Consider the following 17875-nt stretch of genomic DNA (forward strand, 5'->3'; position numbering starts at 1 on the left):
TTTTTGCATATAAGATGTCATAATTTTTCTTTTAGAAATCATAAAAAGATAAAGATATTTTTATCGTTAAAAATTATGAATTTTTTAAATAAAAAAAATATCTCTCATGATATCCTATGTGCAGAAAGTCATAATTTGATAGCAGGATGTCATAATATAGCTACGGGATGTCATAATTTTTTCAGAAGAAAAAAATATTTTTATCATTCAAAATTTTGAATAAAAAAGTGGACATGCATGCATTAAATGTGCATTGAAAAACTATGACTACATGGTCCAATCAAATAGAACGGTGTATTTTTTCTATACTGGATGCGGCATACAAAGAATTACTCATTCAAGATCAAATAACTTCTCTATTCACGAGGTTTTTTATATAAAAAATTTATCTAATGCATCAAAAAAATTTCTGATTAGAACTATTCTACCATATGTATTTTTGATTATCTAATAAGAAGCCATCACATCATTTAAAAAAATAAATTTTTTTATTTAAAATAATAAAAGTTATTAGCTGATCAATCATAATTAACAATAAAATTTTTTTCATTCAAAATTTTCAATCAAGTTAGGGTAACAACATATTTTTTTTCAATAATAAATAATATGATAATTTTTTATTAAATAATTTAAAATATATATGATAAAATAATTTTAACCAATAGTTTCTCGGTGCACCACAATAGTATCAATGCACTAGTTTAATAAGCTTTCGCAGCGCGGCCAAGCACACCACATCAGCATAAGCACGCGCTATCAATAAGATAATGAGATTTTACTCAACATGCACTAGCTAGAGGGCATAACCTGAGGCACGATTGTCGATAAGTATGACATGATATATCTTGTCTATTCAGTTCATCATACCGAAGCAAATGGGTAAAATTATCCATTACTATTGGCATGCATTTAGTTCATAATTAAAATCAAAATTTTAAATTAAAATTAAATAAATTTAAATAAAAAATAAAATAATTATATCCGTCAACATATTTGATTCATAATTAAAATTAAAATTAAAATAAAATTTAAATCTTAAAACAAAATAAAAATTTAATTTTAGGATATCCACATTTCTATTTTTTTTGAAGTTGAAATGCAACAGAACTCCCTCGATCAAACGACTAATATAAGAATTACTTATTTCTATTCTCATTTTAGAATCCAATTCTCTTCAATTAAATATATTTTTAATTTTTTGATTTCTCTCTTTAATAAAAATATGCTCTGATACACACTGATGCCTAATCCTTATTGAGGGGAGAGAGATTCTTCAATATCCTTTATAATTGTTGCCTCAGTTCCCAACCCAAACACGTCAATTACTTTCTTTTACAATTAGTCGAAGATCCACGCATTGCGTGGAACCGGATGTAAGTATGAATATAATTTTTTTTCTAGATCTGATTAGATTGAAAAAAATTATATATAAATATTCATTTAAATTTTTGAGATCACTTTATATTCTCAACTATTTATATAACTAGACTTTAATTGTAAGAATATAATAATATCATATATTAATAACATAATTTAATGTGAAGAGGTGTCAGACTTTAATTGTAAGAATATAATAATATCAGGCGTTAATCATATAATTTAATGTGAAGAGATATTCTTTCCAAATGGTACAACAAAATTTTTTTGAGAAGCTGAGTTGGCAACACTCCAATACTTCTTCATAAAGTATTATTATTATTATTATTATTATTATTATTATTATTATTATTATATATGTGTATGTATGTATGATATGATGGGGTGGGCGTGAAATTTAGCTGATGTTTACAGTACCAAATTCTATACATATAATGCTTTAATATTAGATGATTTATAGATAATTAAATACCTATATATATGGACATTCTATAAGGATTCGTCTAGTTGGGTATGTCAAATTATAGGATCATCTAACAATTTTTAAGAATTATTTATTTAATAAAATGATAGCTGGGAAGATACATTTTACCATGTTTTGCTTAGTGAAAAAATTATTTTTAAAAATTATATTAGAAAAATTGCTATATTTAATTAGAGATAATCTTATATGCAAATATTACCAAATTTATGGCAATTCCTTGAATAAATAATTCAAAAAATAATATTCTTTTTAGTCCATTTATGGGCATTTATGGTCCACTTACACAAATATTGTTAATATTGACTCTTTCAAATATTGAAATTTATTTATGTGAGTAAATAAATATTTTTTAAATTAATTAATTATATATTAAAAATTTCTTAATATAGATAAATGTCATATGTTTCAATACATAAATAAATATATTAATTATTAATAAATCCTATGTCAGAGTTATTGATAATTAATAAATATTTGTTAATTATTTATCAATAATTAATATTTTATTAGTAAATATACCAATGTATTAAATATTTTATCATTAATAAATATTACAAATCATTATATCAATATTTATAATATATTAATATAATATTAACATAATTAATATTAATTATATAATATAATTAATATAATACGAGTGGGGGTATTTTCATAAAGAAATGATATTTTGAAATTATTTTCACTCAATAATCTAGTGTGGAAAAATAAATACCACCCCTCTGGTGGTATTTATTTTATCTTCTCTCTCAAGAAAATAGACATGGCATTCATCATTTATTTTTTCATTTCTCTCGTCAATTTTTCATATCAAATATGATAATCTGATGTGTAATTTATTTTTTCATACTAGATTAACTCCAACCAAATCGGCTCTAAGAGGAAAAAATGCAAAGTTCTAGTTTTATTTTAACTTTCTACCTTTTCAGTGTAGATGCTCCTATCTTTTTGGTATATATGCTCATACCTCCAACCAAATGAGGTTTTCCATAAAAGCTAGAGGCATTTAGTATCAACTTTTAATTACTTTTTGTTTCCACAGGTGCTCATGCCTTGTCTATTTGAGAGAAGGCTAGTAATTCATATCATCCACTTATGTGTAATTGGCAAATATGCTCAAAAACCAACGAATTAAAAAAAAAATGAATTTCTCCCTCCAAGGATTTAGAATTAGGGAAAATAAAAAATTATCTAGCCTTCTTATGTAGTAATATAAATAATAAAAAATATCAAATCAAAATAAAAAAATAAATCTAAATTAGAGAATAGAAGTTATTTTTATATCCATCGATAATCTCATTTTTTACTACGAATCCCTGTTTGTTGGATGCACCCAATTAGTTAAAATCATAGACTCCTAATAAAATCTTTTAGTTCATAATAATCTCCTTATTAGATTAGATTTTGTTCTTAAAACGAATTAAAGCATTTTATATGTTTGCATATGCCCATTGCTTGCTCTAAACAAAGCAGAAAACATGAAAGGAAGCTCAAACAAAATGCACTAAACGTGAAAATAACAATTTAATACTGCCCTGACCTTTTTAAAAGAAAAACAATTTAATACTGCCCTATTGCGCTCTTATAAAGCTGAAATTCTTAGTAAACAGAGAATGGAATGAAAATATATACCATTGGAAACATCAAAGAACCGATAACCAAGAACCAGGCGGGTGGGAATTGAACCCTTTATTCCGATTCCTTTTGGAAGATACTGAGGCTTGCATGATCTTTTTTGGTTCTAATGAATTCAACCAGCAGCCTCAGAATCCCCGAACCTAGACTGATCAATGAACAAGGTGCATGGATGAGCACTTCCAAAGAAATGATTAATGGGCGGCTGTGAGATTCGAGTTGAAAAATGTGTTACTGGGTACGGCTGAAAGAATCCCACGTTTCTTGCTAAGAACCAAAGAAGAGCTTTGCACTGGTGGATGACTCCATGTTAGCAGCTTAAGCGTAAGGGAATAAGTGCACAAGCAAGGTATGATCAGCCTTGCAACCTTTGGATTAACCATTTTATAAGTATCTAAACAAAGGCATATTTCCCTTTTTCGTCGGGTGAAGTATGGGACGTTTTAGATTCATTAATCTAATTAGAATGTGAAAAACAGAAAAAGCATGTGGCCACCTACGTGATTGAAGAAAAATTCACAGTATGCTAATTTACCTTAATTAACAGCATTCCCTTAGTACAAGTTCACCAAACGATACGTATGCTTTTAGCTTGAAGTAGTTTACACCGCCTTTTATTCCTTCCAACTTCCATGCATATTGGCATTGCGGTGCCAAACAAGATGCTTTGGTTAGATATGGCATTTGGCACTTCACCTACTTGACAATGATGTAGAATGGCACGCAACTTGGAGTAGATCAAATGTGCTGATCTAAGATCTGGAATAAAAACTAATTAAATCAAGCAACAGTGGTGGGAATGGAAAATTTAAAACAAAAAAAAAGAGTATGAAAAATAAATTTATTTAAAAAAAATAAAAATCAAAATAATTAATTTGACTCCTATTTTCAAAGATATCTTATTTGGGAGAACCAAAAAAAAAATCTTTAACTCCTCACATCACTCTCTATCCATCTTTATAAAACTACTCTTTCTTTCCCACTATATATAAGACAAAAGATAGTTTAGTCCTTTTATAATTGATTTATTTTTGACTGCCAGATTAAAGATAAATGATTTAGATTTCTCTATCAATAATCGATTGGAGCACCAGATGTGCATGGCTAGTACAGTAAATATCTTAAAAATCAAGATTAAATTAATTAAATAATAATTTTTTTTGTAGAAGCCTTCTCGCCACTCCAATGGGGTCATCACCGAGGATGGAGGCATGAAGGTCGCGATGGTGGGGGGCACGAGTATCGGGGGGTGGTGGTCTGCGGTGGAGGAAAAAAAAGAGGAGGGAGGTGATGTGGTCGCGAGAGGGGAGGGGTGCAACCTACATTAGAGTAGAAGAAAGGAGTGAGAGGGGGCGGCCTGTAGCAAAGAAGAAGACCCGGGGGGGCGGCTTGCAGCGGAGAAGAAGACGGAGGGGGGTCTACGGTGGAGAAGAAGAAAAGCAGGGGGTCTGCGGCGGAGAAGAAGAAAGGCAGAAGGGGTGTCTGCGGCGGAAAAGAAGAAAGCCTGGGGGGGTGCGATGGCCTACGGTGGAGAAAAAAATCGGGGAGCCTACAGTGGAGAAGAAGATGGGAGGACGGCCTGCGGTGAAGAAGAAGGAGGGACAGGAGGAGGCATGGTCGCAGGAGGGGGGTCTGCGGCGGAGAAGAAGAAAGAGAGGAAGGGGAGGCGGTGCGGTCGTGGGAGGGAGGGGGCAGCATGAGGAACCGGAGGGAGTAGGAGCATCGGGGGGAGGGGGGAAGACTACTAGGAGGCGAGCAGCGGGCGGGAGGTGGGGAGGCGGGCTGGAGTTGGCGGGCGGTGGCTAGAAGAAACGAAGAAGAAGGTGGAAGAAGATTAAAAAAATAATAAAATATATAAAAAAAGTAATGTAATGCTTTAAATATCTTTCGTAATAAAAAAATATTAAAAGAGCACCGTAACAAAACCCAAATATCATCTCTTTCGCTATAAGATAAATTAACTCTTATATATTGAGTCTACGACTCAACATAACTTAACTTGGATGAGCACTAAAATACAAATTATCCCAACTAGAAGTGGAGTAGGAAATTAGAATAAACTAGGAATAAAATCTTAGCATAGGTATGACAAGCAATAAACTCCCAACAAATGATCGGACGTGGTTTCGGATCTTCACTATCACTTAATACTACGGCATGAAAAGTGCTATTGATACGCAAGGATGCGAAGAGGATAACAAGATGAATTACAGCTCATGGAGAGGAGTTTTGTTTTCCTATTCTTCCATCCTGTATAAGTTTCTTTCTTGTCCCTTATCCACTGCACCCATAGCATATACATCTGTAAAAATTATGATATAAATTTGAAATATATCTATACCCTTATATCCTGTTAATGGGTTCCACATTGAATACCACCCTTTTTATATCTACCATCAAAATTTTTCCAACTTGATAGAAACTGTGTGCTTACAAGGGGAACCTTTTATTTTCTGCTAGCATTCATTTGAGTTTGGTTGTTTGACATTTCACATAAGTGAATGCAATATACGAATATATACAACATGCCTATTTGTTTTTTGGTAAGATACAGGAAGCCTATTTTGAAGAATGTTAGTCATCATCCCCTCCTGGGAGGAGAAAACTCCTTGTCTTATGAATTATGCCTCCGTTGCCTACCAAAAAAATGTCTCCGTTACCAAAGAATATGTTTCACCAAATTGGGCAACATAAGCTAGCATAGATGGCATAAGACCAATACAAGGAACAGCTGGTTCGCAAAAGCAAGCCATTAAGCTTTGTTGGTGGTGCAGTACACCGGACATGTGGATTCAAGTTTTGGCTTGAAGGATACATCTCCTTGCTTTCCTTCCAAGTGTCATGCCTTGTGGCATCTCTCTCACTTTTGGCTTGCATCCGGATTCTGGACCTAGAAACACTTTCCGTTACATGGTGCTTCGAAAGCCAACTTGCCTTTCCAAACTACTATCCTTATAAATATAAATTCCACGAGCTTCCTCACCTCAATCGATTTCAGAACTAAAACCCCCTTACCACACCCCTATCTCCCTGCTCTTTCCACCCATTTGTCCTTTCTTCAAGTACCATGGATTTAGTGGAAGGAAAGAGATACGCCCTCCTCTTAGCCGCCAAGGACTCCGACTACGTCAATAAGGTGTACGACGGCTACTTCAATGTCTTCTTACAAGCCTTTCGAGAAGAAGGTGAGAACTGGGATTTGTTCAGGGTGGTGGAAGGACAGTTTCCAAATATAGAAGATCTCCACAAGTACGACGGCTTCGTGATCAGTGGTAGCCCCCACGATGCCTATGCAAACGACCTTTGGATCTTAAGACTTTGCTTTCTACTCCAAACCTTGGATGCAACGCAAAAGAGAGTTCTAGGGATATGCTTTGGCCACCAAGTAAGCGACCATTTGAACACTTTCATGTGCTCTTTTTTCAATGTTTCTATAATGAATCCTTTCTATATGCTTGTTTTAGGTGCTATGCCGGGCATTAGGCGGTCGGGTTGGGAAGGCTTACAAGGGTTGGGACATTGGGATTAAGAAGGTGATCATGGTGGAGGACCTGCCTCAACATAGATTCTTCGACAGGTTAGAGGAGATTCCTCCATATGCTTCTATCATCCAATGCCACCAAGATGAGGTATGGAGTATTCTTAGTGCAAGCTAGGTGTGCACAACTTGTTGTGTTCCACTATTTATTGATCACTTCATGAAATCACTTCATGATCTTAACCTTGATGATTAATGGTGTGATAACTAAATATTTATGAAAATTTTGCTTCTCAAATGTATAGGTGTAATTTTGCTTCTCAAATATATAGGTGTTGGAGGTGCCACTTGGTGCTGAGGTGATTGCCTCCTCAGAGAAGACTGGCGTGGAGATTTTCTGTCTTGGGGACCATATACTGGGCATCCAAGGGCATCCTGAGTACACAAAAGATATATTGTGCAATCTCATTGATCGTCTTCTTTGCAGCGACTCCATTGATGTAAGTTCTCTCTCGTTGTTCTTTCTTTGAACAATTTGAAATCCACTTCGTGACCTGAAGGAATGGTTCTGAATCTATGAAACAGAGAGCTTTTGCCAATGAGGCCAAGGCAGCAGTGGAGGCTGCTGAACCTGATAGGAAGTTTTGGGAGAAGATGTGCAAAGGCTTCCTCAAGGGAAGATAGAGAGATGGACTCTCTTATTTTCCTTTTTAGAAACATCAAACTCTCTCTTGTCGTGACTTATATGATTTCAGGATACTGTATTTAGCTTCTTTAAATTAATAATATGGATCTCTACGTTTCATTATCTTTTCTTCAAGAAGATTGGAATATCTTGAGGTGTGGTGTTGCAGATGAACAAGCATTGGAATTCTAGGACGGCTTAATAGCAAAAGAAAGTCAATATTATGCATTACGATTAAAGTGAACAACTTTCCTAATTCCTCAAATGTGGAATTGTGCATGTGACATGGCTACCAAAGCAATGCAACAGTACCTTACCAAAAAAAAAAAAAAAAAGGCAATGCAACAGGATACGTCCAGCTAGCCATGCAGAATAAGTGCCGTATCATACTGTCATTAACTACTTTTTGAAGCCTCTGCTCAACCTGTGATTTCAGCTGTTCAGCTTTCTGCGTGAATGGATATTCTGGAGGCTTCGTCCTTACGTTCCTCTATGGCCAGTTACTAGATGATCAGCATGTTCGTTGGCTCAAGTAAGTGCACCTTTGATCATGTTGTCATTCTCATGTACTTACATTTTGCTCTGTGGTTGTTCAACTACCTGGTTTTTTTACAGTATATTTTGGTACCTCACATATACTACTAATCTTCTTCTTTCGTACTTATGTATCACGGGCTCCTGTAACTGCCCGCTATTTTGCTTTCAAAGTAGCCTGCATGCTTGGTTCTCAATTATACTCTTATTATCATTATAAATGAAGTCTTTTGTTTTACCCCCCCCCCCAAAAAAAATCTACTTTTTGCTGCCATAATTCATTTATTAAGTTGCTTTTCTTAGTCGGGCTCACAACTCCATTGGAAATGCTTGTTAAACTCCCAAAATTGCATCACCGCAAGATGTGGTGCTTCTTGGTCCAGTGGTAAAGAGTCTGACTTAGCAAGCCCTTCTGGTGTAAGGGTTCGGGTTGCATTCATCTTTCGTGTGAAAGAATGAGTAATTCTCTTTCACAACATTGATCGTTAGATCATGCTCCATACAGATCTCAAAATACTATGAACATATGAAACGATTATTGAATGATCCAACGATGATTTGCACAAAGAAAAGTGAATTCTTCTTTTGCGCGAATGATACAACCCTTGTCCTTCATAAAGCTAACGCTTACGCCAGTAGGCCAATAGAGGATGGCCGCACCCTTCATCAAAGGTAGCAACAAAATCTAGAGTACCATTCAAAACACCCATATCTTACTGAGGTATTAATTGAACTGGAAGGGTGAAATTTTTCACATCCAATCTTTTATAACATAAAACATAAATTACAAATTCTATCTTCTGCATGCAATTACACACTTTGCATTAGGATATAAATTCAAGCTGTTCTTCTTAATGAAGCTTGAATCTTCTTTTCTCTCTCTCTCTCTCTCTCTCTCTCTCTCTCTCTCTTTGTGAAAAGTTTGAACCTCTATTCGAAAATGATTTTTGGACTCTGAGTCACATTTCTGTGGGATATGGTGATTTAACCATGGACAAGGGCCTAATAGGCCCTACTTATTTGGCTGCGCTGCAAAGTGTGCAAGCTAGAAGAAAACAGATACATCCTCCAGTGGAGGTGATACTGTAGTCTGCACATTTAAACTTGTTACGGCCAATCCCCTCGTCGCCTGATCGTCGGGAACGAGCGTCTGCAAAAGAAAGTCCACGCTGATCGGAGGCGGCTCCGACGGTCAAGTCAGAGAGGAGACTAGGCAACAGTGAAAAGGAGACAAAGAGCTCTACGAGAGAGAGAGAGGAAGAGAGAGAGAGGGAGAGCTTGAGAGTTTTTCGAAGGGACCTCTAGCACTGTTGCCTTCCCCGATTTATAGTAGGAGGTGGTATGGCCTCACCGTTGGTGATGTAGACAACTGGAGAGTTGTCAAATCGCCGGAGGTTGTCACGTCGTTGACAAAGCTGACAGGTCCTAGGAATTAATTCACGTCCTTAGCAGGACAGCGCCCCAGACTTCCTGACAGGACAATGCCCCCTGGTGTTCGTACGACGTTTACCTGATGGGACTGCAGCCCATGCCGCTCATTCGGCGTCTAGGAGGGCCTGTAGAGGTGGGACATCAGTCATCCAAACTGATGGTGAGTCGGCGGTGTCCCACCCGATAGGAAGTCGGTGACGGGGGGGTCGGCTCTCAGGCGATCGGAGGTGACGTAGGCTCGTTAGGCCGATCCGTTTCGATCGGGGCACAGTCGATAGTCGCTGTTGGTGTCGCCCACCGTCGGTCGGGTGGAGTTGGTTGGTCGGATGGAGTCGGTCGGTCGGATGAAGTTGGTCGGTCGGACGAAGTCGGTCGGTCGGACGGAGTCGGTCGGTCGGATGGAGTCGGTCGGTATATCCCAACAGTTGCCCCCCCACTCCTGAGCCTGATGTCGCATTGGCCCGCTTCTCCACGCGGGTGGGACGTTGGGCGAAAGGAGTGGATTCTTTACTGCGTCCTGGCCCGAGTTTGCTGATCTCACCGACGGACGATCCGAGCAAATCGATGTCAAGTGTCCCGTTGTTCGATGATGCGACGTCAGGCAATCCGGTGTCAGGCGATCGGGTGTCAGACGATCGAGTGCCGGACGATCCGGTGTCAGGCGATCGGATGCCGAACGATCCGGTGTCAGGCGATCGGGTGTCCGGCACCTTTTGGGGAATGCAAACCATCATCCGGTGTCGATTTTGGGAGCGCGGGCCGCTGCCAGGCGTCCCATCGGGGACGCGAATCCCCGCGGGCGATTTAATCCCGAATCGCGGCCCTTCCGCCACGCGTCAGAGGTTGTTGGGCCGGCATCCTTCACATTAATGAAGGCGACGTGGCCCTTCCGGGATGGGTGCGCCGAACCACCGGACCGAAAGAGGGCCCGGATGCTGCCACATGTCGCCCATCCGAGAAGTCTTGGTTGGTGCGGCGACATCCCGACCGTCGAACAGTCCTATATATATGGGGTCACTTGTACTCGAAGCTTCATTTCTGACGGTTTTGCTGTGGAGACTCTGCCCAAACGGTCTCTCCGTCGTCGCCGGCAGCTGCCCCCACCCCCACTCTCGCAAGGGTTCGTCCGGGGTTCGTGCCCCCTTCTGCTTTGCTCTTGCTTTCCTTAAAACCCTTTCTTTTCCTTCTCCTTCTTCTTCGGTCTTGTCTTCTTCTTGGTTCTGGTGTCATGGCCAGAACCTCACCTCAGGAGGCTCGATCGAAAAACTCGACCGATGACCTTCGATCGACTCCGGAAGTTGAGGTTTCCTCACTTTCGGGGTCGAATGTTGATCGGCTTCGGGATCAGTATCATATCCTGGAGCAGTTCCGACTTTTCGCCCCAGGGGCCGGGGGTCGGGTTAACAACCTGTCCGCGGGCCAGGTGGCATTGTACGTCGAGGACCTCCAGGCTGGTCTTCGGCTTCCGATTTCGAAGTTCGTTCGGAATCTGCTAGATTATTACGGACTCTATCCGGCGCAACTGGCGCCGAACTCGGTTCGGCTGATAATCAGCTTCGCCCTGTTATGTCAGCTCCTGCCGACCAACCCTCGGATTTCTCTCTTCCGGACATTCTTTGTCCTCCGACCCCACCCTAAGGCCCGAGGGTGGTGGCTCTTCAACCCCCGGAAGGGTCTTTCCTTCATCACTGGTCTTCCATCGTCCATCCACGGATGGAAGAACCAGTTTTTCTTTATTTTCTCTTCTTCTCCTTGGGGCTTCCCTTCTCACTGGGGCGTGCCTCGAACCGAGGTAAACGAGAACAGCCGAGTGGAGGTGGACGACCGAGAGGACTTCCACCGACTCAAGGACATGTCGGTCCCAAAGCAGAGGGAGCTTGTTACCGAACAAGCCCTCTATGATGCTGGCCTGAGCCTGGTCCCCCGTCTAGGTATCGTCCGATCCATCGGTTGTCTTTTTATTTGGCATTTGTTCTCGAGCATATACTGATCCTCTTATCGGAATCGCAGGGACACCGCCGAGGATGAGGCCAACCGATGCTGAAATCAGACAATATGCGGCGAGGAAGAGGCCGGCGTCCGGGGCCGGGCCCTCACGACCGCCGAAGAAACCCTCAACAGCGACGCCGACCGTCGCAGCGTCGGCGATCGATCAGTCAGAGCCGGTGATTGCACTTTCGGCTCCGACGGTGCAACCGAAGGAGCAGCCGGCAGAGGAAGCGGCTGAAGGAACGTCGGCGGCTTCGCCGATGAGAGTGGTGTCGGACGCCGTTCGGGAACCCGAACGTCATCCGACGGCGTCTGCAGCTGCAACGGGGGGTGCTCAGTCAAGCTCGAGCATCCCCTCCTTACCCGATCTACGGGCCGGGGCGGCCGATCGGGGGAAAGCCCCGATGGCCCCCGCCGACGACCCAAGGTCAGGAAGTCGCACCGCGTCACCTGGCGCTAAGGCCCCCGAAGGAGCGTCGGCCCTGGCCGACCACAACTTGGCCAGAAGGCTATGCCAGGGAATCCTGCTCCCAGCCGACGTGGAGGTCCTGAAGTCTCGGCAGGTGACCGAGATGCTATCTTCGTTCTACCCGACCATGGTCGGGGTAAGTTCCACTTCATCTCTTTCCTTCTCACTGTTTTCATTATTTCATTTTCCTGACGTAGCGTTCACATTTGCAGCTGATTTATACCATGTCCGAACTTGAGGCCGGATACCGGAGGTTCGGGAACATCCGAGCGGCCTGGAAGGACAGGGCGACGGCCGTCGAAGCTGACAAGGCGGTGCTGGTCGAACACCTAAAGCAGTCGACCGACCGGGAGGCGAGGCTGGAAGACGAGGTCTCTCATCTCGGATCCAAACTCAAGTCGGCCCGAAAGGAAGCCAAGCGCAAGGGTCAGACTGCACACCGTCTGCGATGCGAACGGGACGGCGTCGCCGTCGAGCTCGAGGCCGAATGCGAGCAGCTCCGGGTCAGCCTGGAGAACCTCGCCAAGGCTGAGGAGGACTTGTCGATTCCCCAGGCCGATGCTGACATAGCGAAGGCAGAGGCGGAGTCAGCGAAGGGCTTTCTCGATCGGATGGAAGCGGAGGCGAGGTCGGCGAAGGAGTCACTGAGTCGGGCGGTGGACGACTTCCGTGGCTCCGACAGGTATCGGGAGGAGCTGCTGGAGACCGACTTTGCATCGTACCGGGTGGGGTACGAAGACGGTCGGGATGCAGTCCAAGCCCTGTACCCGGAGCTGGACCTCAGCGGTATCATTCCATCGGGGGCCGAGGACCAAGCTACGGAAGAGATGGCCGACCCGTCGTCGGGAGACGCCGCTGCGGTGGGAGAGGCCGTCCCAGAGCAGATCACCGAAGGAGAGACGGTCCTGACTGTTGACCAGGCTCCGACCCATGATCCAGCGCCGACCGTCGACCCGGCGCCGACCATCAATCCAGCGCCAACCATCGATCCAGCGTCGGCCGTCGACCCAGTACCGATCATTGTGGATACACCGATCATCCCCGAGCTTTCATCAGTCAAAGAGATTGACTCCGAAGGATGATCGCGGCCTTATCTTCCTTTGTTGTTTTTTGTTTTTCTTTGCGCACTTGTAACTGGGCTTCGACCCGATTTTGTAGACTTAAATGGACTTAAGGAATTTCTGATTTCCTTTTCGACTTCTTTTTCTTACCTGTCAGGATGTACTTGTAGTCGTGGGGTCATAAGGTCGGAGAGTCGCAGTCCCGAGGTACCGCATTAGGACACTCAACGACATCCCAGGTTGTTAGTCGAGATAGTCGGTAGTACGTCATAGGGTAAGCAAGACGAACTCCGACCATTAACCGCCTGACCTAGGACCCGAACCGAACGCCCGTCGTTAGGTCGTAAACCGGATGCCAGAGTCGAACATACGTCGTTTTGGTATGAGTCGAGGGTCGACCGACTTCCAGGCACAAGCCTGTTGAGTCAGTTGTGCCAGCGGGGTCGAAGGTCGTTCGCAGGGACGAAGGCCGACCGACCTTCGGGCGCACTCCGGTGACCCAAATGTCGTCCGATGCGATCAGTCGGATCGTGTCTGGTACATCATCGTACTGCATCGATGTGTTTGGTCGGGAAAGCGATGGTAAGTCGAGTTTCCACTACCCAGACTTAGGACGGGTGCTTACGTCGCACCGTGTGATAAACGGTGGTAAGTCGAATACCCTTCGACCGGTTGTGACCTGGTCGGTAAGTCACGAACGCGACGTTGGTTGCGTCGGCGCTTTGCCTTTCTCGATCGGAGCTGGGTCGGCAAGTCGGCCGATCGTTCTTGTTCGATCGCTTTGACCGAGATTTTTAGATGTAGAAGGAGTGTAACTCCCACCGTCGCAGATGCGTCGATCCTTTAAGTGTCCAATACATCGTTGGCGGTCGCTCCGTCGGTCCGTAGTGGACCGTCAAGTCCGAGTTGGGACGTCGGGAACTCGCATCCCTCGGCGGGCGTCGAACAACAGTCGAAGAGTCGAAATTTCAGACTCCGAAGTTTAAAACTGAGTTCGTACTCTAAATGGGGAGATACAGAGTTCATTGATAGTACAACCTCAGATTGTCGGCTTTCCAAGTCCGTGGGATGGCCATCCCTTCTAGGGTCTCCAGCCGGTAAGCTCTCGGTCCGTAAGTGTCGGCTACCTTGTAGGGTCCCTCCCAGTTCGGGGATAACTTCCCCCGGTCTAGGGGTTTTGAGACCTCCGCCTTTCTCAAAACCAGGTCTCCAAGTCGGAAGAGCTTCGGCTTCACCCTGGTGTTGTAATATCGGGCCACCTTTTGTCGGTACGAAGCCATACGAAGTTGTGCCTCACGTCGGAGCTCGGGTAAGAGGTCCAAGTCGGCCCTCCGACACTCGAAGTTGTCCGTCTCACGATACTGCTCAACCCTAGTTGATGGCAGCCCGATCTCCAGCAGGATCATGGCCTTCGTTCCATAGGCCAGGCTGAAAGGCGATTCTCCGGTCGGAACTCGGGGTGTCGTCCGGTACGCCCACAGGATGGAGTTCAGCTCCTCGACCCAGAGGCCCTTGGCTTCATTCAGTCGGGTTTTAAGCTCATGCAGTATGGTCCGGTTGGTCACCTCGACCTCGCCGTTGGATTATGGATGCCCGATCGAGGTCAGTCGGTGCGTGATTTGAAATCTTGCATAGAAGTCACTGAAGTCTTGGTTGTCGAACCATCGCCCATTGTCGGTAACGATGGTGTTTGGCAGTCCGAACCAAAAAATGATGGACTTTCGTACGAAGTCCTCCATCTTCCGTTCAGTGATTTGTGCTAAGGGTTCGACCTCTACCCACTTAGTAAAGTAGTCGATCGCGACGACGATGAATTTTTGTTGTCCGGATGTCGGAGAAAAAGGTCCGAGTATGTCGATTCCCCACTGGGCGAAGGGCCACGGGGCGATGATCGGAGCAAGCTGGCTGGCGGGTCGGTGTTGTACGTTGGCATACCTTTGGCACGGTTCGCACCTTCGAACCAACTCGGTGGCGTCCTTCTTCATAGTGGGCCAGTAGTAGCCCTGTCGCAGGACTTTGTAAGCTAAGGACTTGCCCCCTAAGTGATTGCCATAGATTCCTTCATGTACTTCCCTGAGGGCATAGTCTGCATCGGACGGCCCCAGGCACTTCAGCAGGAGAAGGGAGAACGACCTTTTGTATAGTCGACCGTCGATCATCACATATTAGGAAGCCACCCACCAGAGTCGCTTGGCTTCCGTAGGATCTTCGGGGGTAGATCCGTCAGTCAGGTACTGAGCGATCGGGTCCATCCAGCTCGGCCCCGCCGCCAATTGCAGCACCTCTTCGACCTGGTCGACGCTCGGCCGTTCAAGACTTTCCACGAACGTCCGGCCCAAGGTGCCGTAGTCGGATGTCGCGAGTCTGGAGAGCGCGTCGGCCCGAGCATTTTCCACCCTGGGGATGTGGGAGATCTCGAAGTACTTGAAGGACGCCACGAGATCTTTTACTTTTTGGCGGTATTTGGCCATGGTCGGATCCCGCATTTCGAACTCACCTCTGATTTGCCCAACGATCAGTTGGGAGTCGGAGAAGACTTTGAGTCGGTCGACCCCGAGCTCCAGTGCCAATTTCAAGCCCGCGATGAGCGCCTCATACTCGGCCTGATTGTTGGAGGCCTTGAAGCCGAATCGGAGGGCGTGCTCGGTAACCACTCCTTCCGAGTTGGTGAGCAGAAAACTGGCCCCGCTCCCTTGAGCGTTGGAAGCTCCGTTGATGTGCAACACCCAGGCCGAATCAGGGTCACAGTCGGAGGTCCTGACTTCCACGGGGCTCCCCTCCCCCGATGGTAGGTCGGTCGTCGGGCATTCGGCGATGAAGTTGGTCAGAACCTGAGCTTTGAGAGCAGGTCGCGGCCGGTATTGGATGTCGAATTCGCTCAGTCTCACAGCCCACTTCGCCAGCCATCCCGATGTGTCAGGGCAGTGCAAGATGGCTCTCAGGGGTTGGTCGGTGAGGATCACGATAGCGTGTGCCTGGAAGTACGGATGGAGTCGCTGCGCTGAAATGACCAAAGCAAAAATTATTTTCTCTGCCTTCGAGTACCGGGTCTCAGCTTTGTGAAGCACTTTGCTGACATAATATATCGGTTGGTGAACTCGGTTCTCGTTCTCTTGGACGAGCATCGAACTAACTACCTCCGGAGAGGTAGCCAAATAAAGATACAGGATCTCCCCGACCTCTGGTCTTACAAGGAGCGGCGGAGAAGCTAGGTATTTCTTCAATTTTTCGAAGGCTTGTCGGCACTCGTCCGGCCAAGAGAAATGCTTGGCTTGTCGCAGGGTTTTGAAGAACGGGAGACATCTCTCAGCCGACCGAGAAATGAATCGGCTGAGCGCGATGATCCTTCCGTTGAGCCGCTGCACCTCCTTCTTAGCGTCTGGATGTCGCATGTCGACGATGGCCTTGATCTTCTCGGGGTTGGCCTCGATTCTCCGTTGTGAAATGAGGAACCCAAGGAACTTTCTCGAGGTCACTTCGAAGGTGCACTTAGTCGGGTTCAGCCTCATTCGGTGTCGTCATAGAGTGCGGAAGGTTTCCTCGAGATCCCGCACATGATCCGAAATTTGCGGACTTTTCACCAGCATGTCGTCGACATATACTTTCATGTTGCGCCTGATCTGGTCTTTAAAGACCTTGTTGACTAGTCGTTGGTAGGTGACGCCAGCATTTTTCAGTCCGAAAGGCATTACTCTGTAGCAGTAGAGGCCCTTGGCGGTCATGAAGGCAGTGTGTTTCTCGTCTTTGGGCGCCATCCAGATTTGGTTGTACCCTACGAAAGCGTCCATGAAGTTGAGCAGTCGATAACCGGACGTCGCATCCACCAGCTGATCGATCTTCGAAAGTGGAAAGCTGTCCTTTGGACAGGCTCGATTCAAGTCGGTGTAGTCGATGCAGATCCTCCACTTTCCGTTGGCTTTTTTCACCATTACGATGTTGGCGAGCCAATCGGGATAGGTGGTCTCTCTGATGAAGCCTGCCTCGAGCAGCTTATCCACCTCCTCGTCAATGGCCTTCTGTCTTTCTGGAGTGAAAGATCTTTTCTTCTGCCTTACCGGCCTCATCGCTGGGTCGATGTTTAGTCGGTGGGTCATCGTCTCTGGAGGAATTCCCGGCATATCCACCGCCGATCAGGCGAATACGTCGGCATTTGCCTTCAGTAGCTTTGCCAAATGTCGTCGCTCGGGGTCGGGTAATTGAGACCCGACCCACACCTTTTGGTCGGGGTTTCCCGCTATCGCGATGGGAACGAGCTGTTCGGCCGGCTCGCCCCGCTCTTCTTCTTCCCGTTGGTCCAGTTTATCGACCGTCAGGGGGCCCCTCGATTCATCGCTTCGAGCAGAGATCTAAAAGCATCGACGGGCGAGGTGTTGATCTCCGCGTATCTCCCCGACACCGTTTTTGGTCGAGAACCGAACCAGGAGATGATACGTAGAAACTATCGCCTTGAGGGCGTTTAGTCCGGGTCTTCCAAGTATGGCGTTGTAGGCCGAGAGCACTTGGACGACCGCAAAAGTCAGGTGGACTGTGCTTTTTCGTGGTTCGGCTCCAACCGTCATGGGCGGGGTGACCTCTCCTTCCACCGCGACAGCGTCTCCAATAAAGCCTATCAGGGGCGTAGAGATTCTCTTGAGTTGGTCGGCCGATAGTCGCATCCGGGAGAAGGTCGAGTAAAACAAAACGTTCGTTGAACTTTCATTATCTACAAAGATTCTTTTTACATCGTAATTCG

The 17875-nt window shown here is 45.1% G+C and overlaps 1 protein-coding gene across 1 annotated transcript; it reads left to right on the plus strand.

The window, feature by feature from the left end:
- The first annotated feature begins 6502 nt into the window (after positions 1-6502).
- Positions 6503-7779, plus strand: LOC105039558 (gamma-glutamyl peptidase 3-like). Its single transcript, XM_010915746.3, has 4 exons — positions 6503-6881; positions 6961-7125; positions 7307-7474; positions 7560-7779. The coding sequence occupies exons 1-4, from the start codon at positions 6564-6566 to the stop codon at positions 7656-7658; spliced, it is 750 nt and encodes a 249-aa protein (XP_010914048.1). The 5' UTR covers positions 6503-6563; the 3' UTR covers positions 7659-7779.
- Positions 7780-17875: the final 10096 nt, after the last annotated feature.

The sequence above is a fragment of the Elaeis guineensis genome, chromosome 1 (assembly GCF_000442705.2).
Source record: "Elaeis guineensis isolate ETL-2024a chromosome 1, EG11, whole genome shotgun sequence".
Lineage (NCBI taxonomy): Eukaryota > Viridiplantae > Streptophyta > Magnoliopsida > Arecales > Arecaceae > Elaeis > Elaeis guineensis.

Coding starts and splice junctions, on each gene's coding strand:
- LOC105039558 (XM_010915746.3), top strand. CDS start 6,564: ATGGATTTAGTGGAAGGAAAGAGATACGCCCTCCTCTTAGCCGCCAAG. Junction 6,882..6,960: donor GGATATGCTTTGGCCACCAA/GTAAGCGACCAT, acceptor TGCTTGTTTTAG/GTGCTATGCCGGGCATTAGG. Junction 7,126..7,306: donor TCCAATGCCACCAAGATGAG/GTATGGAGTATT, acceptor TCAAATATATAG/GTGTTGGAGGTGCCACTTGG.